This window comes from Cuculus canorus, chromosome 8 (assembly GCF_017976375.1).
Source record: "Cuculus canorus isolate bCucCan1 chromosome 8, bCucCan1.pri, whole genome shotgun sequence".
NCBI classification, from domain to species: domain Eukaryota; kingdom Metazoa; phylum Chordata; class Aves; order Cuculiformes; family Cuculidae; genus Cuculus; species Cuculus canorus.
The window spans coordinates 26,984,387-27,008,912 of NC_071408.1; the positions used below are offsets into that span (position 1 = coordinate 26,984,387).

The following is a 24,526-nucleotide window of genomic DNA, read 5'->3' on the forward strand; positions in this document are numbered from 1 at the left end:
GATGGATGACATTAATGCCTTGCTGGAGTTTGTAGTCACTATTACTCAGTGATGAATTACAGACAGACTGACCTGTCATCCTTACTCAGTGCTCTTTCTCTGCTGCATCTTATTTTGAAGGGTTATACTATTAAATCCATGGAATGCGAGGACTTCTGCTCTGCTCTACAGTGCTCTGAAGGGTGTAACTCATGGCCCACAGGACAAGAAGGCTTTTGATAGCACTCAGCTAAGTCTGCTGTAACCAAGATTAGTCACGTACAAATAGGAAGGGACGTGGCTCTCCCAAGTACATGTTCTAAACGGGCCTCGGTCAGCGCCTGTTTTCTTAAAAGAAAAACCACAATGCTCTTTTCCACTGTGAGCTCCCTAGAGAAACAAGGACCGAGGAGAGCTGGAGGGAGTTTCCCCTACCACCAGCAACAGTTGCCTAAACATTCATAGAAAGGTACGCCAGCCGGCGTCTGGCAGATGCATTGCATCATCCTCCAGTGATTTTTACAGCCTTTTCCATCAGGGTGGCTCCGTGGGTCAACAGCTCGGAGCTTTCAGCTGTGTTGTAGGCAAGACCCTGACCTTCTGCAAAGGGCTGTCCCACCCTAAACCACTTGGTTAAATGGCAGCATGGAGTGAGGCTGTAGGTGCAGGAAGGATAGAGGCAAGACCTAGGATGAGGCTGGGGCTGCAACAAGCCAAGAAGTTAAAGTGGGAAGCTCTGGCCTCTCCTCTTCTTACCAAGCAATTACCCTCTTTATCTCCTGCAAGAAGTGAAACCTCCGCTAGAGCAGCTGGTGTGTGTGGTCTTTCCAGAGCCCTAAACTGAAACTCGCAGCCCTGGGTGCAGTTGGAGATGTGCATTTTCCAACCTTGCCTCTGCCTTCACAGCCCAACATGCCCCTAGAGAACACTAGGGGGATTCCAAGTGAGAGTAATTTAATCAGTTGGATGTTAAAACAAAAACAGGAGTTAAGAAATTTGCTCCCCCTCTGGTCAGTTCTTGTTGGAATAAAGAACTTCAAAACTCAAGGGGGAGAAACAAAGCACCCCTTCAGGGAGGAGTCCCCTCACTCTACCCACTGGCCCAGGCCAACTTCATCTTCTGACTGTGAGCTTTGGAAGATTTGGAAAACAAGCTCTTCACTATCTGAAGTGGCACCGATTTCCCACTGAGGTACAGTTTATTGTGGCAGTCTGGTAGCCAGGGCTCAGCCCCAGCCTCTGTGTTTTTTCCTTTCTTCAGCATCCAGACGTAAGCCATGATATAGCCAGTCATGAACGCATCAAAGCCGGCTCGGTGGGTGCCCCCGTGGGGCGGGCCATGGGGTTCCTTTCCCTTTTCCGCAGCACGTGCTGCTTCAGTCAGGGGGATGTCTGGGGGACTGATTGAGCCCACGCCAGTGGGAACCTCTGGCTTCCCCTCTACTTGGCCGCCATCAGAGGCATTTCCTTTGGGAGAAGGGCTCACAGCAGCCAAGAGCGGGGCAGCAGCAACTTCTGTGCTCCCCAAATCCTCTTCCCGTTGTGAGCTGGTGTCTGAGCTGACCTCTGGTTCCATGTCCATGGAGTCCTGCAGTGGCCTGCCCTCGCCGCTGGGTGTGACCTCTGCAGGCTCATAGCAGCTCTGTTTTCGGGGCGGCCCCTCCTCCCCATTCTGAGCCAGCTCTGTATCTTTCCCCGTGCTTTCCGGTTCAAACACTTTTGCTCGCTCTTCTGTGTTCTTCCGACGCTTCCATTTGTGCTTCCGTTTCTTCCTCTTCTCCTCCCAAAGCCTGTCGTCCTCATCAATTATGAGGTCAATGTTATGAGACTGTGGACAGTTCACCCCTTTGGGACACCAGCCGTAGGCCTAGAGAGGAAGAGAGAAGCCCATCACCACCAGCCTCCCTGTTGGCTGATCGCTCCCCTGTGCCACGGGCCTGTGCGGCTGCAGCGAGAGCACCGTGTCAGCTACAGCCCCACGACACCCAAGAAAGGCACTGACCAACTGCAGCCGGAGCTGCCACGATGCAGCGCACGACATGAGGAGAAGCCAAGGAAGGGTGGGCTGTTCCACCCGGAGAAGACACGGCAAAGAGGATAGGAGTATCTAGGTGCTGGCTACCTAAAGCAGAGGGTATAGAGGAGATGGAGCTAAACTCTTGCAAGAGAACAGGGAAAGGTGATGTCGTAACAGTCAGAGGAAGTTGCAGACTGGACTGATAGGGAAGCGCTAGGAAAGCGTTTTCCACAGTGAGCAGGCAAGCACTGAACAGCAGCCTGGAGCGGGTTTGTAATCTCTCATTTTCAAAATTCACCAAACAAGGCTGAGTTGGTGTCAGATGAGAATCTGCCAGAGGTTTCCCCAGCCCCTGTTCTGTGACAGTAACCTGCAACACCTGGAAGAGCCCCCTTTCTCCCTGAAGCATCGGAAACCAATTATGATCTGATCAGATGGACTCTTGACTGCTGTAGCAGCATTGGGACTTGAGCTGCTGTGAACCACACTGCACTACAGTTGCAGAAGCTGCAGACAGGTAGAATTTTTATATCTAATCAAGATGCAGGGAAGGGAAGAGGCCACATTTCTTGCTCAGAGGACAAGCCAAACTAATGCAGAACTCATAAGCCCTCCCAAGACAGCAATGGGTATTGTAACTCATACCATCCCACTGCTTAGGGCCATATAATCCCTTCCTGAATCTTCCTGTCTAGTGTAATCTGTGGAATTCACCACCTCAAACAGAGCATTCTATTTCCCTTTCCATCATGAAGCCACCTGAAGCTCAAAGATTTTGCTTGTATTGTGAAGCAAGCCAGGGGAAGTTCCCCACGTGCTTTCCTACCACTTCCTGCTCTGGCCACAAGTGGCTCTTTCCATGGAACCACGAAGGAAGCAGGGATTTGTGTTACTTACTGAAAATTTCTCACAGATGGGCACTTTATTTCCCCCTCCCACGTTGTGGCTTTCTTCTTCCAGAGAGCAGTGGCGATAGTCGATATAATGGGACAAGTTGGCAGGGTAGTTGCAGAACTCAACGGTGAGGTGCTGGCTGCTGGAGTCCTTCAGCTTGCAGTTCTCTCGCTTGCTGGAACAAGAGCACAGTTACTGTGGTTAATTCATGAAGATGGTGCAAACACGCTGCTCTCCACCAAGTCTCAATTCCACTGCTTTGCTGCTCTTGAGCTTCAGCCACCTCGACAGCCACCTGGAAAGAAACTCAGTCCAAAAACAGCTTCAGTAAATAACTGCTTCCATGCTGATTTAAAGACTGGTTTCTCTTATGTTGACATATAAACAGGGACAACAGCATCTTCGGTGAAGCTATGGGACAAGGGGACACTTAGCTTGATTTTAAACACAAAGGGCACTAAGATGTGCGTTAGTCTTCATAATGTATTGTGTAGAGCATCCAGCAGCCACTGCCCGGACAGGTTGAACCTGGGCAACGCAAACAACAGGGAAATGTTTTCCATCTCAGAAGATCTCTTTGTCCCAAGAGCTGGCTAAAAGGCCCCAAATCTTTAGAACACTCATGTAACTACAACTGTGGATTAAAATATTTAAAAGGTCCATTTATAGAAGTATTTTTATCCTGTCAAAACAAAGCATTTGTATCTTCAGTGTTTTCAAACCTGTCGAAATGGCATTTCCTGATATAAAACAGTCACCGAAACCACCGTTTCTCCTCTGCACAGAGAGTGACCTCAGATTAACAGATTCAAGGGGCTGAGTCCCTGCCAGAGGCTTGTTTAGATTGTGTGGGAAGCACGGGATGAGGGGCCAGGCTGACATGTGAAGCAGGCATCTCTGCGCCTGCCTGGAAGATATCTGTGAGGAGCTGAGGCAGGAAGCAAGACAGGACACCTTGGAGCAAAAGCACAATTTCTGCTTGGAAGGAAAGTGATGGGAGTTGTAGCTGACTGCACAGGAGTGTCATGAGCAGGACGACAGAGCTGGTCAGTGTCAGGAGGCACAGGGAACACCCGCCCTTTAACCGTGCCATCCCTCACAAACCAGAGGTGGAACCGGCAGGCTCTGCAGGCACAGCCCTGATCTCAGCCGCCCTCTGGCTGAGGTTTAAGGGTCTCTCCTCTGCCTGTGTTCCTGCCATAGCCCTGTGGCACCACTGGACCGGGGCCACACAGCAAATCAATTATTACTCAGTCAGATCAGGACACTCTGCGCTCAAAACTGCTGCCAGCAGAAGACAAGAATCTTCTTTCAGCAGCTGCCCACCTCCCAGATAAGAGTGATTACATATCGCACCCTTATGCACTTGGCACCATCCTAGAAATGGGAAGAGCTCAAGGCAGTCACCTGGAAAGCACGTTTCTTTGCTCACTGGGATAATACAACACCCCCCTGCTTAGAAAAACAAACAAAACACTGGCCACTCCCTTTGCCTTCCCTCCCATAAGCTTTAAATATGAGAGTGTCGCTCACCACTTCTTGTAAGCATATTCCAGGTAGGATGCTACAAAGCGAGTCTCAAACTCTGAAGCATACTTGGTGTCGTATATTCCCGCTGGAAACATCTCCGAGAGGTCAGCAGTGAAGGTGCTGAGGTTGTCTGGCAGGTGAGCATAGAAGCACTGGTACAGGAAGACCAGATCAATCAGGCCGTTGTGGAGAATGAGAGGCTTCTTCGCTCGTATGAGCTCCAGAAAAAACGTCCGAACGCTCCTGCTCTGGTTCTCATTGCCCTGCAAGACGAAGGATCAGCTAACAAGCCTTGGCACCTGAAGTTGCCCTCTCCCTGGGAAGCCCTCAGAGCCTATGGAAGCAGAGCACTGCCTACAGCTACGACCTCATCCCACCAGAGGACCAAACATTTGGAAAAGCAACAGCAGCAAGTGCCAGCCTGGATATAACACAGCGGGGAGGTGAAAGGGAGAAAGCTGCACTCAAGATCCCAACATTAGCCTCTCTTCACGCTGCAGCAGCCTTGTGTGGGATGCCAAGACCAGTGGAAGCCAATGTCAAGGACATGGAGCTGTTGGAACAGGTCCAGAGTAGGCCAGGAAAATGATCAAAGGGCTGGAGCACCTCCCATATGAGGACAGGCTGAGAGAGATGGGTTGTTCAGCTCAGAGAAGGGAAGGCTGCAGGGAGACCTTAAAGCAGCCTTCCAGTACTGAAAGGGGCTACAGGAAAGATGAAGACAGACTTTTTAGCAAGGCTTGTCCTGACAAGACAAGGAGTAACGGTTTTAAACTAAGAGAGGGGAGATTTAGACTGGATATAAGGGAAAAACTTCTTACAATGAGGGTGGTGAAACACTGGCATAGGTTGCCCAGGGAGGTATTGGAGTCCCCAACTCCGGAAACATTCAAGGTCAGGTTGGACTGAGCTCTGAGCAACTTGGTCAAGTTAAAGATGTCCCTGCTCCTGCAAGGGGGTTGGACTGGATGACCTGTAAGGGTCTCTTCCAACCCAAAGCATTCTGTGATTCCGTGATTTGAAGCCAGCAAGCTCCCCAGAAGCCTGGGGCAGAGCAAGTCGAGGTGTGCCCGGGAAAGTCGCTGTATACCTTGTCATTCCCCTTGTGGTACGGAATCCCCTGGCTGTACTGCTTGTTGAAGTCAAAGCCATGCTGCACCAGGAACTGCACTGACTGGGGTTCCACGATGTACTCCTCCATGCAGAGCAGTGTCAGGTTGTAGATCTGGCAGAGGTACGCGTTCTCCGACTGCAGGGGAGAGTGTGCAAAGCAACACAGCCATACCTGTCACAGCCAGCTGCCAGGGGCAAACCCACAGAGCACAGGTGGGTCAAGTCCCGGTGCCCGGCGCTCCCTCTGAAGGCAGGAACAAGAGGGAACAGCGGCACTACGGCCTGAGCACGTACCTTCTCCGGCAGCTGCTTGAAACAGGCAATGCCAAGGGAGAGGATGGAGCGGGTGCGGGCTGCGCAGCAGACGGCCTTGTACCGCTCCTCGATGCACCTGGGTGGCGGGAGAGCAGGAGCTGATGGGTCCCTTGGCCGCGGGGCCACCCACCCCACAGAGCCGGACCCGAAGGGGGATGGAACCGGGCAACCAGTACCAGCGGGACGCGCCTCGGGGCACCCACAGTCGTGGGTCTGTCCGTGTTTGTGTGTCTGTGTTAGGACGAAAGGGAATGGCCTCCAGCTGTGCCAGAGGAGATTCAGATTGAACATTAGGGAAGATTTCTTCCCTGAAAGGGTTCTCAGGCATTGGAACAGCTCAGGGGAGTGGCTGAGCCCCTATCTCTGGAGCGGTTTAAAAGGCTAAAAGGCGTGAGGATGAGGTGCTCAGGGAGATGGTTTAGTGGGACAGGGACGGTGTGGCTAGATAATCTCAAAGGTCTTCTCCAACCTCGCGATCCTGTGCCTCCCCCCGCCCCTCCCCCCTCGACCGGGTACTCACGGGCTCAGCAGCGACTTCCTGGCGCCCAGGCCGCTCAGCTCCTGCGGGGAGACACCCGTCAGCGGCCCCAGACCCAGCCCCGGCCCCGGCCCCGGCCCCGGCCCTGACCCCGGCCCCAGTCCCGCCGCCCCTCACCGTGTCCACGGCGACGAAGGTGGCGGTGCGCAACGCCAGCAGCATGGAGGGCCACAGCTCCGCCAAGTTGTCACTCTGCACGTCCACCACTGGCACCCGCCGCGCCATGGCGCCCGCGCCGCGCCCGGGGCCTTCCGCCGCGGGGCTGCCGGCCGCCCGCCCGCTCTCGCCGAGAGCACCACGCCGCCCCGCGCCCCGCTCTGCCCGGCCTCGGGGGAGTTCCCGTTCCTTCCATCCCTCAGTGGTTTTTTTCTCTCTTTTCTAAACCTCTTTTTCAATTCAAATTTATTTTTAAGCAAACAGGCGTTTACTAAGAACAGCCCCCACGGTCCTTCTTAGGCGGCCGCAGGGCCCGGCGGGAGAAGGGGCGGGGACAGGCGCATTTCTCATCCTCGATCGTTGATTGGCTACGGAGCTTGAGGCCCCGCCCCCTCCGTGCGGCCTGCGGACGGGAGGGCTCAAGCCCGCTCCGCCTCGCTCCCATTGGTTCCCTCTGTCTGAGTGGGAGGGTCCTCCTCTCCCATTGGCCACGCGGGGCAGGTGGGCTTGGCTTCTGCTCCCATTGGTCAGCGAGGGGCGGGGCGGGGGAAGCGTTTTCCCGGGAAACCCTCACGTGGCGCCGCCCTGGCCCCGGTGGGGACCGGCCGTGAGCCATGAGCCGCCGCCGGGCCGCGGCCGCGAGCCTCCGGAGGGGCGGCAGGAGGGCAGTGCCCAGCGGGAAAGGCGCGTCGCCCCGCGGAGGTGTCCGTGTCCGTGTCCGTGTCCGTGTCCGTGTCCGTGTCCGTGTCCGTGTCCGTGTCCGTGTCCGTGTCCGTGTCCGTGTCCTGGAAGAAGGAGATGGAGCTGTTGGAACGGGTCCAGAGAAGGCTACAAAGATGATCCAGGGCTGGAGCACCTCCCATATGAGGACAGACTGAGAGAGTTGGGGTTGTTCAGACTGGAGAAGGCTCTGGGGAGAACTTATAGCGACCTTCCAGTACCTGAAGGGGCTCCAGGAAAGCTGGAGAGGGACTGTTTACAAAGGCTTATGGTGATAGGATAAGGGGCAATGGGTATAAACTGGAGAGGGGCAGATTTAGACTGGATATAAGGAAGAATTTGTTCAGCATGAGGATGATGAGGCACTGGCACAGGTTGCCCAGGGAAGCTGTGGCTGCCTCATCCCTGGAGGTGTTCAAGGCCAGGTTGGATGGGGCTTTGAGCAGAACTGATCCAGTGGGAGGTGTCCCTGCCCATGGCAGGGGGTTGGAACTGGATGAGCTTTAAGGTTACTCCCAACCCAACCCATTCTATGATTCGTGGCCATGTCCATAAGCTCCGATGTCTGGCCCCGTGGTGCTGCACTTGGGTCCTGCACACCTCTGCGCACCATCCCCCACCGTGCCCTGACCCCGTGCTGCTCTCCTGGCAGGAACCCCCGCTCCAGCTCTCACCCTGCATCTCTTCAGTGACCCAGTTGAGATCAAGGCCCTGCGCCGGGACCTGCTGGCTTGGTACGACAGATGCAAACGGGATCTGCCCTGGAGGACCCTGGTAAGGGAGGCGGTGACCTGTTGCTCTGCTGTGGGGCGGTGCTGCTGGGGTGACCACCGTGTCTTTCCCCATGCAATGCGTTCCTAAATGCGTGGACATGGCAGAGGGTGTTGAAAATGTCCCATTCCTGGAGGTGTTCAAGGCCAGGCTGGATGAGGCTTTGAACAGCCTTGTCCAGTGGGAGGTGTCCCTGGATGGATGGAACTGAATGGATGGGCTTTAAGGTCCCTTTTGGCACAAACCATTCTATGATTCTATGAATTGGGAGTGTGCTCCCCGCTAGTCCTGGCGGTGCTGTGGTGGGTGGTCTGTACCCAGTTTCTAGGTAGGAAGAGTGCAGTGGGGCACAGGGTGAAACCACACTTCTGCAGCTTCTGAGCACTTTTCCCTGGTAAATTTACTCTAGATAACTTTTAAACATTAAAACAATGTTTTCTTCCTGTCCCTGGTTCCCTGCAGCAGTTAGCACTGCGCGGAGAAGGTTTTCTATGTATTTGCTTTAAGCCTGCTGAGTGGTTTCATTGAGCTCCTCCGTGCTTTGCGCTCAGCCTGGCAACAAGTGGTTTGGGACTGCTGGGGGTGCCGAGGGGGCGTTGGCTTTGTGGCATCGCCTGTGTGGTGATGGGAACTGCATGGTCCTTCTGTGGGATTTAAATCCTTCTGTGGGCTCAGACCTGGGACACTTTCTGTGCTGGGATTTCTGAAGCTGGAAGGAACGTCCTGCACAGTGTTCAAAACACACCACACGTGGTCTTTTATGTGGGTCCCCTCTGTGGTGGGTCCTGTGTCACCCGGTTTCTCACATTCTGTTTTCTTCCCCTTTCAGGCAGCAACTGAACCAGATGCTGACAGACGGGCATACGCCGGTGAGAAGCATGGGTGGTGCCCCAGCATGTGGGGGTGCCGTGCTGTGTGTTGCCCCCTGATGTGGATGTACAACGTGACGTTGTGATGGCTGTGGCTCCAGTTGTTGGAGCAAGCTGCTTGGGGTGACTGGAAAGCCGTTGAGACCCACTTGAGCGGCACTGAGGGGTCAGAGAACCCACTTTGGGCCTGGGGGAGCTCCTGTGGGGCAGTGTGTCGGGGAAAGCAGATGGTGGGAAGAGATCCCAGGGGTTGGATGTGCTCTGATACAGGTAGCCTGCACTGACGTGGCCACAGCATGAGGTGTGGGTGGCATTGGTACCTCTGCTCTGATCCCTGCCCTGCTTCCTGCAGTGTGGGTGTCGGAGATCATGCTCCAGCAGACACAAGTGGCTACAGTGATCGACTACTACAACCGCTGGATGCAGGTGACTGTTCCTCATGGGATCCTGTGCCCACAGGCTGTCCGTTTCAGAGCCCTTGTCCGCTGTCTGTGGCAGATCCCCAGCTGCAGATCACGCCTCCACTTGTCCCTGACTTGTCCCTTTCCCTTTGTACCACAGAAGTGGCCGACACTGCAGACTCTGGCGCAGGCGTCCCTGGAGGTGAGCGTCGCTGGCGCTGGGTGCTTTTCCTGCCCCTGTGGCTCTTCATCCATCGTTGTGTCTTTTGGAGCAGGAGGTGAACGAGCTGTGGGCAGGACTTGGCTACTACTCCCGAGGGAAGCGCCTGCAGGAGGCAGCGAGAAAGGTGCCCTAGTGGGGGAGGCATTTCCAAATCCCTGCCTCACTGGCCTGCCGACGCGAGGCTACGGAGGCTGGGATCCTGTCTTATCATGGGTAAAATGGGTGGCTTGCATGCACCCTGGCTGCTCCCCTGACCTTGACCCTCTCTCTGCCAGGTGGTGTCGGAGCTGGCGGGACGGATGCCCAGGACAGCTGAGGACCTGCAGAAGCTGCTGCCAGGAGTGGGTCGATACACGGCTGGAGCTATCGCTTCCATCTCGTATGGACAGGTGAGAGCTGGGCATCAGAGGCCGGCAGGGACACATCTCCCCTCTCTGCCACCCAGTGCTGCTCCTGGCAGAGTCCTGCTGGTGGCAGTCACACTCCCGGGGCTCCCCAGGGCTGTGCTTGGCTCTGGCTTTTCCCTACTTTGCGGTGTGTGTCTTGCCCACCACCCAGCTTGGTCTGTGGGACAACCTCATGTGTTTTCCCACTCTGTCCTGGGAGCATCCCAGCTCTCTGCCTTGTGGGGAACACAGGCACCTCCCAGCATGGTAACCCCAGCTCCTGGTCCCAGGCTACAGGTGTTGTGGATGGCAATGTGATCCGGGTCTTGTGCCGCCTGCGGTGCATCGGTGCCGATTCCAACAGCCCAGCTGTCATCGACCACCTCTGGTAAGCGGAATCCTCCATCCCTGCTCCAAGCTGCGGTGATCATGGCTGTGCTTTTTGGTGGCTGAAGGCAGGATCACTTGGGAGCTGTGGGGGACTGAGCCTTTGAAGGGGGGGTGGTGTGCAGGAGCTCTTGGGAAGCCGGTGCTGCTGCTGGGAGTGGTGAAGAAGGAACCTCAGTAGCCTCTGCCTAACTAGGAGCATCCCTCCTCATAGTCAGGAGGTGGGCGAAGGTCCTGGGACCCTCTCCACACAGAGCCCTGTCTGCTCACTGCTGTTTCTACCAGGGACATGGCCAATGCCCTGGTAGACAGGAGCCGCCCGGGGGATTTTAACCAAGCCCTGATGGAGCTGGGGGCAACTGTGTGTGTGCCCAAGGCCCCGCTGTGCGGGGACTGCCCTGTGAAGCAGCACTGCCGAGCGTGGCGCAGGGTAAGTGCAGCCCCCAAATCTGGCCCCAAGGGCTTCCCATGCATGGGGACAAGGTGGGCTGGTGGATAAGTCTGTCCTCGTCCATGTTCCCTCTGCAGGTGGAGAAGGAGCTGGCCTTTGCCTCTCAGAAGCTGTTTAGAAAACCTGCCCCAGTGCTTGATGTTGAGGACTGCGGTGAGCGCCCAGAGAGATCCCTGTTGTGGCTCTGGGTCTAAGCCCCACGGCGACTCTTAATTGGTGTTTGCAGGTGCTGCGGGCTGTCCCCTGTGCCCCCCAGCCACGGAGCCATGGGACAGCAGCCTAGGGGTGACCAACTTCCCCCGGAAAGCAGCAAAGAAGCAGCCACGGGTAGCACGAACGGCCACGTGTGTGCTGGAGCGGAGAGGCTGCCAGGGGGCCCTGGAGTATCTCCTTGTGCAGAGACCCAGCTCAGGTAACAGGGCTGAGCGTGAGGAGAGTGAAAGCACCAAGTAGCCCATTCCCACCTGCATGAGGGACAGAGTAGCTGGGGAGAGCGATGTGCTGGGGGTGTGCTTGCTGCTGGGGTGCAGGAAAGAGCACCTGGGGGCTGTGATGAGGCTCAGTACCTCCTAATGCGCCCCTTGCTGGCTCACATGCCTGTCATGCCTCCTCCCCAGGTCTGCTGGCTGGGCTCTGGGAGTTCCCAAGTGTCCCATTGGCTCAGGATCTGCAGGAGGAGAAGCAGAGGGAGGCGCTGGCAGATCACCTCCAGGCCTGGCTGGGGCAGCCTGTGCCAGCAGGAGGCCTGCAGCTAATTGGAGAGGTGAGCCTGGAGCGGAAGGGATGCAGTGTAAGCGCCATGTGCTGAGCTGTGAGGGACACAGCAGGGAGGGAAGAGGGTCCCCCTTTCCTGCTGTGGCATCTCCCAAACCCTGCCCCGCTCCCAAGAGCCCTGACAGACTCAGTGCACTTGTGAGGCAGCTGAGCGGTGCCTCCCATACTGCCTGCCGGCTGCCCTTTTCATATGTTTTCCCTTCCCCTCACAGGTTGTCCACATCTTCTCTCACATCCACCAGACATATGTGGTCTACTCCCTGCCCCTGGATGAGGATGTGACCTCGGACCCTGCCTCATCCCCATCCCGCTGGGTGACAGAGGAGGAGTTCCATGCCTCTGCTGTGTCCACAGCCATGAAGAAGGTACTGTGGGACACCTGGGCCTTTCCTCTCTTCCCCGTCTTCCTGGGTTCCTTGGGGAGCCTCTGCTGTCACCCCAACCTCTGCAAGCTGTCCTGGCTCCAGGACCCAGCTGCTGTTGAGCTCTGGGCTCTCATGTATTTCCTTCAGGTGCTGAAAGCACACGAGAAGCAGCGCAGGAAGGAGAGTAGCTCAGGCCAGGTGAGCATTGCTGGAGGCTGCATGGGGCCTAGGACCTGCTCCTCCTTGCTGTGGGTCAGCTTCTGGTGTGTGGTGGTGGATCTCCCCTGAGGTCTGGGGTCAGGCCAAGGAGCATCTCCAGCCCTGGGGATTTGCCTGGCAGGGACCGCCCCAGGATGTCCCCAGTACCTGGGGGCTCTTTGCTCCAGAGGACACCCCTGGAGCCCCTCAAGGCCCTGGGAGGTTTGCCTTAGCCCTGCTGCGTGTCTCCCCCAGGGTTCTAAGCGGAAGCGGGGCGCAAAAACAGAGGGAGTGAGCAGCACCTGCTCTGGCACACAGCTCTCTCTCCGTGCCTTCCTCCGGCCACCGACTGCCTCATGATGGCACCTTCCACCTATGTGACCACCAGAGATCTGTGCTGTGGTGACAACTGCACATTGCGAGGGGACGGTGCCCCTGTACTGCTGCCAGCCCAGCACATCGCCCCGTAACAGGCTCCCCCTCTCTGCAGAGTCTGCCAGCTTCCCTGCTGTCCCCGTGGGAGTTGCACCTCAACGTGCCCACTATGGTCCTCGATGTGACCCAAAGCTGGGCTTGCCCTCCCTGCCTTGGCTGGAGCCCTCCTGGTGTTGTCCAGCCCCACACAGCCACCGCTTCAGTGCAGTGGACTCACGGCAGCAGGGTTTTCTCTGCAGCAGCAGGAACGCTGCGGCCACGTTGCTCCCACAGCCCTGTCCCTGCCTGCCTGAACCTTGCCCACCAGCCAGCAATTGTGGATAATGCTGTACCCTTCCTGGCCCCAGTAGTCCATTTTATACACTTGTTTTTACTGAACTGGAGCCACAGGCTTTCTAATAATAAATCTTGTGAAGTGTGGGTTGTTTTAAAGTGACTTTCTGCCTCTGGAAGTGCTGGGCAGCCTGTCCTCAAAGATGAGACTGGCTGACAGGGGTTCTGTTTGGGCTGTGGACAGCAGGGATTTCTTTGTTAATGCACCCATGAGCCCTCTGGCTGAGCAACAACCTCTCCTGGCAGGCTGGGCATCAGTTGCTGCCCCTCAGCTGCTCCTCCACGGGGCCAAGCAAGACCTCCCCCAGGCTTTTGTAGGGTTTTATCCCCCTTTTTAACCTGTTCCTCACTGTGTTCATGTTGTGGCTTTCCCTGACTGCAAGAGACAATAGCACCCTTGCAAAGGCACATGCCCAGGGACTGGCAGGGACAGGGGCTCATTCCTGGGGGGCTGTGGGGACAACTGGTCACAATTTAAGGATGCAGGGGACAGCCTGCCTTGAGGAGCGAAAGGGCCCTTGCATCCTTGCCTGGCAGTCACACATTTTAAATGGGAGGAGAAAAAATGAAGCAGTTCTGGCAAATTTATTCTTTAATGGAGAGGAGCAAGAGGCCATGGCTTGCCCCGCAGAAGGTGGTAACTGTTGATGAACTGCTGTGTCCATGGCTCCCGGGTTATCCAGTCCCCTCTAGCAGCCCCTCATCCCCCTGTGTCTGGGAGTGTTGCTGTGCCAGGAGTGTTCTCGGCCACACTGCAGGCATAAGTCACATTAAGTTAAGAGGAAACTAAGACAGAAAGTTCTTCATGTGGGATCAGTAAATCACTGGGAACCCAGGGAAGGGGAAAAATTACCCTCCATCCTTAGCAGGATGCTCAGAGCCATGCTGGCTGTGGCCCTGAGTAACTTGCTCCCACACTGAGTTGGCTCTGGGTTCACCTGGAGACCTCCCTTGGTCCCTGCCCACCTGGGCCACACTGCAGGCACTTGCTGGTATCTCTACTACAGTGTTACTCCAGGGGTGGACTGGAGAGGATGGAGAGCTGAGGGAGGAGGACTGTGGCATTGCCACTACTGCTGCCGGTCCATATAGACCTGCACAGCTTTCCACAGTGCCCGTATATTGCCTTCTCCAAAGCCTGGCGCTCCCCGCCGGTCAATGAGCTCCAGGAAGAAAGTTTCTTCAGAGAAGATGGGATGGGTGAAGATCTGCATCAAATACTCCTGGGAAGGGCTCTCTGGGGCATGGGCACCCGTCCAGCCTTTGTCCCCAGGCACTGTCGTGTCCAGCAAGATGCCCAGCTCTGCCAATAAGTGGGGGTCCTGCCCAGCCCCCCGGATCTCCTCCGCTTTGCCCCCCTGGCTGTAATAGGCAGTGGGGGGAGTGAAGAACCGTGCACCCCACTGCTGCAAAGCCCTCGTTGTGGTGACAATGTCAGTTGTGTGGAGGCCGACGTGCTGGATCCCGGCCCCACCATGCTGCTCTAGGAAGGTGTCAACTTGGTTGGTGCCATCCTCCGAGAGGGACTCAGCAAAGACAAGCTTGCAGCCATGTGCCGGGGTGCTCTGGGCGCTCTGCAGTGCGAGGAGCAGCATGCCCACCCCCTGCCCCCCAAGTACGTACCCCTCAGCTGGCCTCTCCTGCGGGTTAAGAAAGAAGCGGTGGAAGCCAAAGCAGCGCTGATACCAGTCCAGAGCTGTCCGAGCGCCGCCCCGTGGGCAGACATACGTGATGTGGTCAAAGTGGGTGATGTCAATCCTATCCCCTGTAGTTGAGGGGACTCTTTTGATGGGCTGGAAGCCAGGCAGGAAGGGTCCCCGGTAGCGGGATCGGTCCAGAAGGGTATGGCTGACATTGCCCACGATGGAGCTTGCCACCCCATAGGTGACAGAGCCACCATCATCCCCCACCTCAGTGGGCGGCACTGGCACGGAGCACCCACGGCTCTGCAGCCGCTCGCAGAGCAACGGCACGTCATCCACCTCGAAGCAGACGTTGGAGGCTGTGCCCAGGGCAGGCTGGGGGTCCACATCATAGAGGAAATCATGGGAGGAAGCACCAGTGCGCCCTGGTGCCAGGCGCTCGTTGATGAGGAAGACGGCAGATCCCCGTCGCAAGGCCAGCTGCCGCACCCACGGTGTCTCCCGCACAGCTACCGGATGGAAGCGAAAGGTGTTGGCCAAGTCCTGGGCCCAGCCCTGCCTGTAGGGCACGTGGAGAGAGATGAAGAAGGGTCGGCTCAGTGAGGCTGCCATGCCTGCAGGGAGGACGTAAGGGGTCAGGTGGGGCCTGCAGGCTGCCGAAAGGAGACATTCCTCCACCTTGCATGGAGCTTGAGTGCATCTGCATGTACAGATGCCCATTCAAGTAAATTTGCACCCCTTCAAAAGCGTGTGTTTTAAATAAGTGGTCCCACAAGCCGGTATGCACTGTGCAAGGGCAACAAACTCCAGGACCACCTGCAACCACCCAAGGACACCGAGCTGTCCCTCTGCTGCGCCTGGCGTCACCCAGGAGGAAAGCTCTGTGCCTCAGCCACAGCGCATCCCCTCTGGAGCCATGTGTCCCTCCAGGGTGCCACAGGGAAGTTTTTAAGTGGCCTCTGTTGTGCTGTGCTAAACTGGAGGTGTTGGGCAGCCTACGGTCGAATAGGAGGAAAAATCCAGGTGAAGGAGAGGTGCGTGCACGTGTAAGCAAATCTATGGGGACAAGGGTTGTAGGGGAGGAATGTCCTGTACCAGGAACACGGAGGTTGGACTGGTAAACACAGAGCAAGGCGCTGGTTACAACTAAAGGCCTTCTGTGCTGCCTCAGCGCTTGTGTCCTACAAATGCGGGGAGGGAGGCAGTGGGGTCACGGCAGGGCTGATGCGCCCTTTCCTTTCCCAACAAGGATGGTGTGGAGCTATCACGCTCTCCGCAACAGGCTTGGGGCAGTGACCTTGCCCGAGGGGCACAAAGGGTGAAATATGAGAGACAGTGTCCTGGGGGCACAGAGGGTGAAATATGAGAGACCAACAGTGTCCTAAGGCATGGAGAGTGGAATAGGGGGGACAGTGTCCCAGGGCATGGAGAGTGGAATAGGGGGGACAGTGTCCTAGGGCATGGAGAGTGGAATAGGGGGGACAGTGTCTTAGGGCATGGAGAGTGGAATAGGGGGGACACTGCGAGAAAAGCGACTCCCTCCCCACCCAAATACCTATAATAACGAAGGGAGAAATAAATATCTGTCCAACTCCCCCCCCCATCACCTCCCAAGCGCATCCCGCCCCGGCGGTCCCTGACGCCGTACCATGCCCCCCCCCAGTACGCCTCCGATGCGCTCTGGGGAGGTTGGGGGGGTGGAACCTGCTGGATGATTCCCCTCCATCCCGGGCCGCCTTGCAGGGACCCCTCCCAGCGAGCACAGGGGCAGCGCTCCTCCCTCCTGCGCCGCTTCTCCCTTGCGGGAGCGGCACCGCTCCCAGCCGGACCCCCCGAGACCCCATCCCCGCCGATCCCGGGGTCCGCAGAGGCCCCGCCGCCCCCCGCCCGGCTCACCGGGGTCACGGCTGGGTGCGAAGGGGATGTCGGGGCAGGGGCGGCCCCGGAGGCGGTGCGGTTCGCTCCTCCCCGGCGGGGGGGGGGGGGGGGGGGGCGGAGAAGGGCACCGCAGTGGCGGCAAAGCATAGAATCGTTGAATCGTAGAATCACCAGGTTTGAAAAGACCTCTGGGATGATCGAGTCCAACCATTCCTTTCTGCCACTAAACCATCTCCCTGCGCAGCTCGTCTTCTCCACCCCCTCCCTGGGCAGCCTCTGTCAGGGCCCGATGACCCTTTCTGTGAAAAATGTTTTCCTGATGTCCAGCCTGAGCCTCCCCTGGTGCAGCTTGAGGCCATTCCCCCTTGTCCTGTCCCCTGTCACTTGGAGAGCGCAGCTCCCTCCTCTCCACAACCTCCTTTCGGGGAGTTGTAGAGAGCAACGAGGTCTCCCCTCAGCCTCCTCTTCTCCAGGCTAAACAACCCCAGGTCCCTCAGCCGCTCCTCGTTCTCCCGCCCCTTCCCCAGCTTCGCTGCTCTTCTCTGGACACACTCCAGAGCCTCAACATCCTTCTTGGAGCGAGGGGCCCAGAACTGAACACAGGATTCGAGGTGCGGTCTCACCAGTGGCAGAATCACCTCCCTGCACCTCCTGGCCCTGCCCTTTCTGATACAATATAAATAAAACTCTAAGGCTCGTTTTGGAGTCCTAGAAAGCGCTCCATCCTTCATCTGGGCTGGACAACACGTGGCAGTGATCTCCATCAATCGTGCAGCGAGACAAGCTGGGGACACTGTATTTCCCACTTGCATATGGATAAGTTTTCCCAGAAATCTTATTTTATTGCTTTCCAAGGCCTAATTTTAATGTTATTATGAACTTCACAACTGTCAAAACTCTTGCTAATTTGCTCCAGCTCTGCCTGACCTTGCATCTGAGATAGGAAGAAAGCTCCATTCAGAGGTGATTGCAGAAGACACATCTGCTTAGCATGGATCATAGTTGATGCAAGACATTATCGCCTCCAAAGAAGGAACAGTGGGAAAAACACTGCCTAAAAGAAAACGTGCTGTCAGAGGGACATTCCGTCTAAATTTCAAAACCAACCACAATTGCTTAGACAAAACCCTCTACTTTAGCTTAAATCAAAATATTCCACTTTTTGTAATAGTAATTACTTCTGTCGCTGGAAAGCAACTTCACTTGCCATGGGGAAGCCTCTTCAGCGGGAGGAACCGGCGGGTGCCATCCTGGGCAACTGGGGTTGTTTAACCTAGAGAAAAGGAGGCTGAAGGGAGACCTTATTGCTCTCTACAACTCCGTGAAAGAAGGTTGTAGTGAGGTGGGTGCTGGTCTCTTCTCCCAAGTGCCAGACGATAAGATGAGAGGGAATGGCTTCAAATTATGCCAGAGGAGGTTCAGATTAGACCAGGAAAAACTTCCGATCAGGAAAAATTTCTTTACCAAAAGAATTCTTGGGCACTGGAACAGCTGTCCAGGGAGGTGGTTGAGTCACTATTCCTGGAGGTGTTTAAAAGACAGGTAGATAAAGTGCTTAGCGGTATGATTTAGTAGTGAACAGGTACAGTTGGACTTGACCTCAAAGGTCTTTTCCAACCTAAAGATTTTGTGATTCAATGATTCTATAAACTGGCTGCTAGGCTGGCAGTCCCCTGGGACCTGTGATGAAATGGCTTTTGTCTGTGCTGGGTCATTCCCTGCCAGCCTGAATCCCTTTGGGACAGGGTGTGCAGTGGGGCATACGTGCCCCTGCTCAGTGCTGGGTGCTTTAGAGCGCCCAGGGTACCTGGCAGGGACTTTGCGGGGAGCAGCATGCAGATGAGGGGTGACAGCTCTACGTGGGTGTCCAGCCTTGGTCATGGGACGGGTTTGCTCAAGGCTGACTGTGCACAGCTGTGCCTGCTCCTCAATCCCAACCCATAGCCCCACATCCTTGCTGATGTCCCTGAGCCCCTCCAGCTACCCAGCAGCAATCCTCTCCCTCCCTGCTGCTTGTGGCTGGTTTTGGACAAATCCCCCTCTCCTCGTGTGTCCAGGACCACATTGCTGCCCTGGTTGTGCCTCTGTCTCCTGCCCTTCCCTGCCTTATCATGTTTTTGTACAGAGCCCAGGGGTAATAAACTGCTCAAATATTTGCAGAGATGTCCGTGCGCAGCAGAAGCAGTGAGCTCCTCTCGTTTGGCTGGGGGAGGAATCCACTGGCTCTGTGCTTTCTCGACGGAGCACCGGCTCCTCACACCACAACAGCCGCCCTGGTGTGGGGCCAGGCAGGAGGCACAGATCTGGGTGCCAGGGCTTCCTGTGGGGCCAAGCACAGCTTGAGCGTGGCTGTGGCACCGTGCAGCAGTACAGCGTGGCCTTTGGAGTGGTACCCTGTGGGGCAGGGAGCTCTGGCACTTCAGGGGTGTGGGGTAGGCACCCATCTTTTCATCTGCAGGGTGGCAGAGGCTGCACTGGGGCTCCCCCAGGACCTTGTGTATGGACGGCACTGTTTGATGTCACTCCACGGTCCTGCAAGTATTGCCCTCGGCGATGCCTCCTGGCCCTCCTGTGGGGTGGGGTTGAGTGGCCGTGCCCATCTTTTCCCTGTGGCACTGCCTGGCACCCTCTGCACCAGTCCAGCACCAGGCACTGCTTTGTCCCAGCAGGGCTTGGGCTGGGCTGTGGCAGCAGGACCCTGAATCTCACGTCACTGAGGGGGACAGTGCCTGCCTTGTTGCCATCCCCCAAAGCAGGCGGTGGTAGCTGGGGAGCAGTCCTCACTTGCTCCAGCTGGGCTCTTCTCCTCCCTTCTGGGCGGGGAGAGAGGACAGGAGATAAATGGGAGACTAGGGCCAGCTGGACACTGCCAAGAGCTGCTGAGGCTGGGAGTAAAGTCTGGCCAGAGGACGTAAGTGAGGAGAAGTGCGGTATCAAGGGCTTATTCTCACGGGGTGGGGGGGGAGAGGGCTGGGGATTGGGAATACATCCATCCTGATTAGACCCCACAGCCCCCTGCTCCCTTCCCACCTCCACAGATGATCTGCCCTGGGTCTCTTGTGCTCCCCCTGCCCATTAAATATGCTCGGTCCTGGAGGGCTGCAGTGTATCTTGGAACGGGCGGTGTTAGGGGGCTGTGGGAGGAAGGGTTTCAGGCAGATTTTGGGAGGTGGGGGGGTTAAAAGCTCTGTGCACCCCTCAAGTGCTTTGTGGGGCATCAAGGACTCTCAAGGTCACCTGAAGGTGAAACTATCCCTGTCCCACTAACTCACTGCTGGTGGCCAGGATGACGGAGGCTGCATCCCTGCCTGCCCCTGGGGGGCAAGGCTACCCCTCGCTATGGCAGGGTCTGGCTTTGGGGGCTTGGGAGGTGGAGAAGGCCCTCAGGGGGAGCAGGACCTTTCCCCCATAATGCACAAAATGAGTGCCTCTCTGCTGGAGCAGACCAGGGCACTTGGCTGTCTCAGCAGGTCCTCATGAAAGCCGGTATTGAGGGTGCTGCTCATCAGGCGCTGGGCACCCCGATTCCCCTGCCTTATTTCCCTTCCCTCACCCCCCGTCACGGGTGTCCCAGCTCCCAGTGCTGTGCTGGGACCAGTATGGTACTGCCCACCCGTCTCTGTCTGCCCTGAGGGCTGTGTGGGGAGGCGGTTTGGGGGTGCAGTGGAGCTGGGAGGACCCTCCTGGGTTGAGCCCTGGGGCAGAGGGGAGGCTGAGGCTGGTAGTGGGGCATTAACACACCATTCCCCCCTGCCAGGGCCTGGGGACCAGGATGGGGCTGCTGGTGCTAGCCCTGGCCAGCTGGCTGGGGCTGGGGCTGGCCTCGGACTCTGAAGGGGCTGCCAACAGCAGCCAGCTCTGCCAGGAGGCTCCGGCATGGAGCATCAATGGCTTCAGCCCCATGGCCGAAGCAGCAGGGCAGGTGACAGTGGTGGCCCTGCTGAAGGCCAGCTGACACTTCTGCTTGCAGCAGGCCCACAGGTGAGCCCTGCTCCCCCTGCCCCAAACCCAGCCCCACCATCCTGGGGGATGTATGGCAGCCCCCCAACCTGGCAGCCCTCTCTCAGCGCCTCCTTCCCTGCAGCCTCGGGGGCCTGCGGGAGCGGCTGGCCCGGCAGGGCACTGTTGATGTCCGCTACATGATCATCAATGAGAAGGCACCACTCTCCCGTGTCATGTTTGGGGAGCTGAAACGCCAAGCTCCGCCGGGTGTTCCCGTCTACCAGCCAGAGCCGAAGGAGCCAGATGTCTGGCAGATCCTGGGAGGTGACAAGGATGACTTCCTTGTCTATGACCGGTGAGCGTCCTCCATTTGGGCTGAGGCTTCTTTTTGGAGTGGGGTGGGATGTGTGTGTGTTTTACAGAGCATTTGGTTGGCTTCCCAAAGCCCCTCCAGACCCCCACCTCAAGCTGTGCCGTAGCTTCTCCCGGGTAGTTTGACTGTTTGAAATCAGTGTTTCAGGCTATGCACCTTGTTTAGTAAAATATTGTTTGCACCCTCCTCCTGACTGATTTATGTCACACTGACACTGTGCTGGTGATTCCAAAGAGCTCTCTTTAAGTGTGACATGACAATGGGCTTCCAAAGCCCACTCAGACCCTCACCTTAAGCTGTGCCATGGCTTCTCCCTGCAGGTGTGGCCGCCTGGCTTTCCATATCCAGCTTCCCTACAGCTTCCTCCACTTCCCCTACGTGGAGTCGGCCATCCGCTTCACCCATAACAAGGACTTCTGTGGCAACTGCTCCTTCTACTCCAACACCACCCAAGAGGTGAGGAACAGGGATGCTTGCTGGAGTTGGGCTCCTTCTCTTCTCTGGCATTGCACATCAGGAGAAAAAACAACCTTAACTTCACGTTGCGGGCAGCCTCTGGGTTGCCAACTGCCCTCACCCGTGGTTGAGAGGGAAGGTGCTGAAAGGTCTGGAATAAGGATGGTTAAATAGGTCAGAGCTTTCAAACTGAGAACAGGGGACTAAAGAGGTCATAACCCAGATCTGGGAAAAATAACTAGGGTTGCTGGCTGTTCTGATATAAGGAAGGGGCAGGCGGTGGACGCAGAAGTGGCAAGCTCAGAGCAAAGAAAGGAACACAGCTCTGGGCTCAGCAGATGATTAGTTGTGTCCTGGGAGAAAAATCAATCTAGAGATATTGAATGCAAAGTCATTCCTTGGCTCAGGAATTCCTAGACCACATACAGCTTAACTCAAGGAATGGAGGTAGAGAGGCTTTTGCTCTGTGTGCTCCAGTTTCTCCTGTCCTTCCTGTGCCCTAGGTTGGGGCTGGAGAGCCTTTGTTCTGACCCATGCAGCTTTCTGTGTGATGGATGCTGGTTTGCTTTCATCTCAGCTCACAGGCGTGTTCACAGGGTCATGATGGGTCCCTGTGTGCGTTCCCGTACCACACTAGCCCTTGTGTTACTTTCCACAGGCTAACAGTACTACGGAGATCCCTGCAACCCTGAATCCGCTTCCAGAACAAGAGGAGAAGGAGTCGGAGACCCCCATCCACCAGCACAACCCCCTCCATCATCGCCACCACGAAGTCAGCAGTGAGAGAGCCACAGACACGAGTGGGGACCACAAACCTGCCACCCATGCTCAGGGCCACCGTGGAGACCACAGCCAGCCCCATCACAAGGGAAAGAAGCAGAAGGAGGGAAATGAGCACTAAGCCAGGTTGGGCAGCCTCACAGAACCCAGTAGTGTGCAGACCATGCCAACTCACTTCCCAGAGGCACAAAAGGACTCATTTCGGGCTGCCAGTCAGCAGCAGCATTGGTATAGCAACCCCCTCCAGCACCCCCCATGTGAGTCTCACTCCCACACTGTCACCAGGGATGAAAATCCCCCTTAGACACCCAGAGGGACTGAGTTTTCAGCTGTGGGGCTGAGTTCTGATCCTTCCTCTGCTGCTGCCTGCCTCTCTGTGCTCAATGAAGCCTGTGGTGAAAACCGGGATGTCCCCGGTCACTGCTGGCTGACACCGCATGGAGCAGCAGGGCAGGAGTGGAGGGACCAGGACTGGGATGGGAGCAGCACTGCCAGCACGCTCTGCCCATCCTGACACCTCTGGTTGTCCCGGCACCTCTGGGTGTCCTGGCTGGGGACTGAGGGAAGGGACAACGTGTGCCCCACAGGATGTGATCCTAGGGGGTGGAAGGCATTAGGAGTGGTGGGAGGTCACAGCTCCCCATGGTCCAAACCCTGTACCCCTACAGATGTCATGTCCTGGGGACCCTTATGGCCTTGCACACAGGTATGTGCAGTGGTGATGGGTGGCCGCAAGATGGTGGCCTTGGCCCCTCTTGGAGATCTAGGGGCTGTATCCAGGGCTCACAGCCCTGGGAGGATGAGGGTGAGGATCCTGGGGTCTCTCCTGGGGAAGAAGCAAGATTGGAGGATGGTGTGGATATCCAGACTATGAATAAAACCTCTGTGAAGTGAACCCTGCTCAGCCTGGCCTCTGGTGGGACCCCGTCCCCATAGAGGGGATAGGGGGCTTGCTCAGTGCTGGGTTAGTCTTGGGTGTTTCTCTTGGCTTGAGTCAGGGGGAGTTAGGACTGGATGTGGACCCCATGAAGCAGCAGCCGGTGGTGGTTTGCATTCCCCTGTGTAAAGGCCTGGAGGTAAAAGGGTTGAAGACCAAAGAGACTCCATCTCTTCGTACCTTCTTGTTACCTCCTGTCAAGATGTGAATCAAGGGCTCAGTGGCCCCAGGAAGGGTATTAACCCTGCACTGCCAGCTGGAAGTTTGGCTCAGCACCTCGACCTCTGGTTTGAAGGTGTGATGTTGAGGTGCCTCCCCCGAGCTGCTGCTGCGGGGCTGAAGTTCACACATGCAGCTCAAGGTCATCTTGGGCATCTTGTCCTCAGTGTCGGGGGCTGCGCAGCTCTCAAGCAGCTGGGTGCTGCATCCCTGCAAAGCAGCCAGGACTGCCTGCACCTCACAGTCACAGTCTCGGCCCCGTAGCCCTTCTGTTCAGCTCCATCCATCATCCCATACAGCCTCACTCAATGCCTCCCCTGAAGTCCCCATCTCCTCTCTGGGCCCCACAGCCTGAGGGGGGAGCAAGAGATTTTTTTTCCTGCTCGGTGTTATGTGGTGCCATGCTGTGGTACATGTCTTGCTGATGATGCTCTGAGCTGAATTTCTGCCCCATGTCTCGTGATGCTGCACCCTTCTGCCTTGCCTCTGTGGGGGGATGCTCTGCCCAGCAACCAGCACAAGAGCCAGGGTGAAGAGGAGCTGTTCCTCGTGGGGATGAGGGCAATGGGATCAGATAGGTCTTTCTCACCAGCTCAGGGAAGCCAGACAGGCTCTCCCATGGAGCACTGTCTGAGACCCTCCTCCCCCTCCTCCACCTCTCTTGCTCCTTCCTTCCTCCTCCCCCTTCCTCCTCTACCTGCTCCCAGCAGCCCACAAGGACACCTCTGTCTGCTGCTCCTGCCATCAATATCGAGGTTATCTTTTTCTTCTGGCAGCTGCTGTAATTGAAACAAAGCAGGCCGGGCCTCACGGGCTCCACTCCTCTCGCTCATTTTGCTGGTGCTGCTGAGACAACTAATTCATCTTATCGATGTGTGGTTGGCCTCTTTTCCACTAGACCCAGGCAGACCCCTCTCCCCACCACAGCTGGTGGGAGCAGCCTGTGTCCCTGGGGTGTACTGCTGGGTGCAGTTCTGACCCAGCCTCTGCTCCTTGGCTAGCAGCAGCTGGCCACCAGCAGGACATGCCAGGGCTGAGAGGCGCAGACTGGAAGGATGCTGATGACTTTTATCTCTTTCTTTTGCATTCTGATGCTTTCTCAGCCCTTTCATTCCACATCCTTTCCTTGTGTGGCCCCTAGCAAGTAAGGTGACATTGAGACGAGGATTTGCATTTCCTTCCTGATGACCAGATCTGCAATTAGCAGTGACAGACAGTGGGATCACGTCTGGTGCTGGGTGGATAGTCCAGTGGCACTGTGCTGCACTGCTGCCTCACAGATTTGGCTTCCTTGCAGCAGATGAGTTTCCAGCCCTGAAGACTGGGGTTGGTGTTTTGCCTTGAGTAGAGAAATTGAGGTGTGGGAAAGAGCTGTGACACTGTTTGGCTGAAGTCCTGCATGTCTGCATAATGGCCAGGGTTTAGGGTGAGGTCAATGCTGTT

At 56.7% G+C, this 24,526-nt stretch overlaps 4 protein-coding genes across 8 annotated transcripts; 2 read left to right on the forward strand and 2 right to left on the reverse strand.

Annotated features, from left to right (window-relative positions):
• Positions 1 to 79: 79 nt before the first annotated feature.
• On the reverse strand, positions 80 to 6,634 carry TOE1 (target of EGR1, exonuclease). Of its 3 annotated transcripts, XM_054072986.1 has the most exons (7): positions 6,504 to 6,634; positions 6,369 to 6,409; positions 5,828 to 5,924; positions 5,511 to 5,669; positions 4,424 to 4,683; positions 2,894 to 3,065; positions 80 to 1,846 (listed from the first exon to the last, which is right to left on the reverse strand). In XM_054072986.1, the coding sequence occupies exons 1-7, from the start codon at positions 6,609 to 6,611 to the stop codon at positions 1,070 to 1,072; spliced, it is 1,614 nt and encodes a 537-aa protein (XP_053928961.1). In that variant the 5' UTR covers positions 6,612 to 6,634; the 3' UTR covers positions 80 to 1,069. The 3 variants fall into 3 exon arrangements, with proteins under 3 accessions (XP_053928961.1, XP_053928962.1, XP_053928963.1); XM_054072987.1 differs by lacking the exon at positions 6,369 to 6,409 and having other exon boundaries at positions 5,511 to 5,718; positions 6,504 to 6,627; XM_054072988.1 differs by lacking the exon at positions 6,504 to 6,634 and having other exon boundaries at positions 5,511 to 5,718; positions 6,369 to 6,394.
• Positions 6,635 to 7,079: 445 nt separating this feature from the next.
• Positions 7,080 to 12,718, forward strand: MUTYH (mutY DNA glycosylase). 2 transcript variants are annotated; one of them, XM_054073022.1, is made up of 15 exons: positions 7,080 to 7,244; positions 7,915 to 8,036; positions 8,863 to 8,902; positions 9,255 to 9,328; positions 9,464 to 9,505; positions 9,579 to 9,650; positions 9,802 to 9,915; positions 10,203 to 10,300; positions 10,585 to 10,729; positions 10,828 to 10,903; positions 10,977 to 11,162; positions 11,368 to 11,513; positions 11,737 to 11,889; positions 12,037 to 12,087; positions 12,343 to 12,718. In XM_054073022.1, the coding sequence occupies exons 1-15, from the start codon at positions 7,157 to 7,159 to the stop codon at positions 12,445 to 12,447; spliced, it is 1,512 nt and encodes a 503-aa protein (XP_053928997.1). In that variant the 5' UTR covers positions 7,080 to 7,156; the 3' UTR covers positions 12,448 to 12,718. The 2 variants fall into 2 exon arrangements, with proteins under 2 accessions (XP_053928997.1, XP_053928998.1); XM_054073023.1 differs by having other exon boundaries at positions 12,406 to 12,718.
• A 719-nt stretch (positions 12,719 to 13,437) lies between these two features.
• On the reverse strand, positions 13,438 to 16,453 carry HPDL (4-hydroxyphenylpyruvate dioxygenase like). 2 transcript variants are annotated; one of them, XM_054073105.1, is made up of 2 exons: positions 16,395 to 16,453; positions 13,438 to 15,112 (listed from the first exon to the last, which is right to left on the reverse strand). In XM_054073105.1, exon 2 carries the CDS (start codon positions 15,108 to 15,110, stop codon positions 13,926 to 13,928), a length of 1,185 nt encoding a protein of 394 aa, XP_053929080.1. In that variant the 5' UTR covers positions 15,111 to 15,112; positions 16,395 to 16,453; the 3' UTR covers positions 13,438 to 13,925. The 2 variants fall into 2 exon arrangements, with proteins under 2 accessions (XP_053929080.1, XP_053929079.1); XM_054073104.1 differs by lacking the exon at positions 16,395 to 16,453 and adding an exon at positions 16,147 to 16,379.
• Positions 16,454 to 19,130: 2,677 nt separating this feature from the next.
• On the forward strand, positions 19,131 to 22,822 carry LOC104057581 (selenoprotein Pb). The gene is made up of 5 exons (XM_054073123.1): positions 19,131 to 19,287; positions 20,134 to 20,357; positions 20,461 to 20,673; positions 21,012 to 21,147; positions 21,806 to 22,822. The coding sequence occupies exons 2-5, from the start codon at positions 20,149 to 20,151 to the stop codon at positions 22,046 to 22,048; spliced, it is 801 nt and encodes a 266-aa protein (XP_053929098.1). The 5' UTR covers positions 19,131 to 19,287; positions 20,134 to 20,148; the 3' UTR covers positions 22,049 to 22,822.
• The last annotated feature ends 1,704 nt before the right edge of the window (positions 22,823 to 24,526 follow it).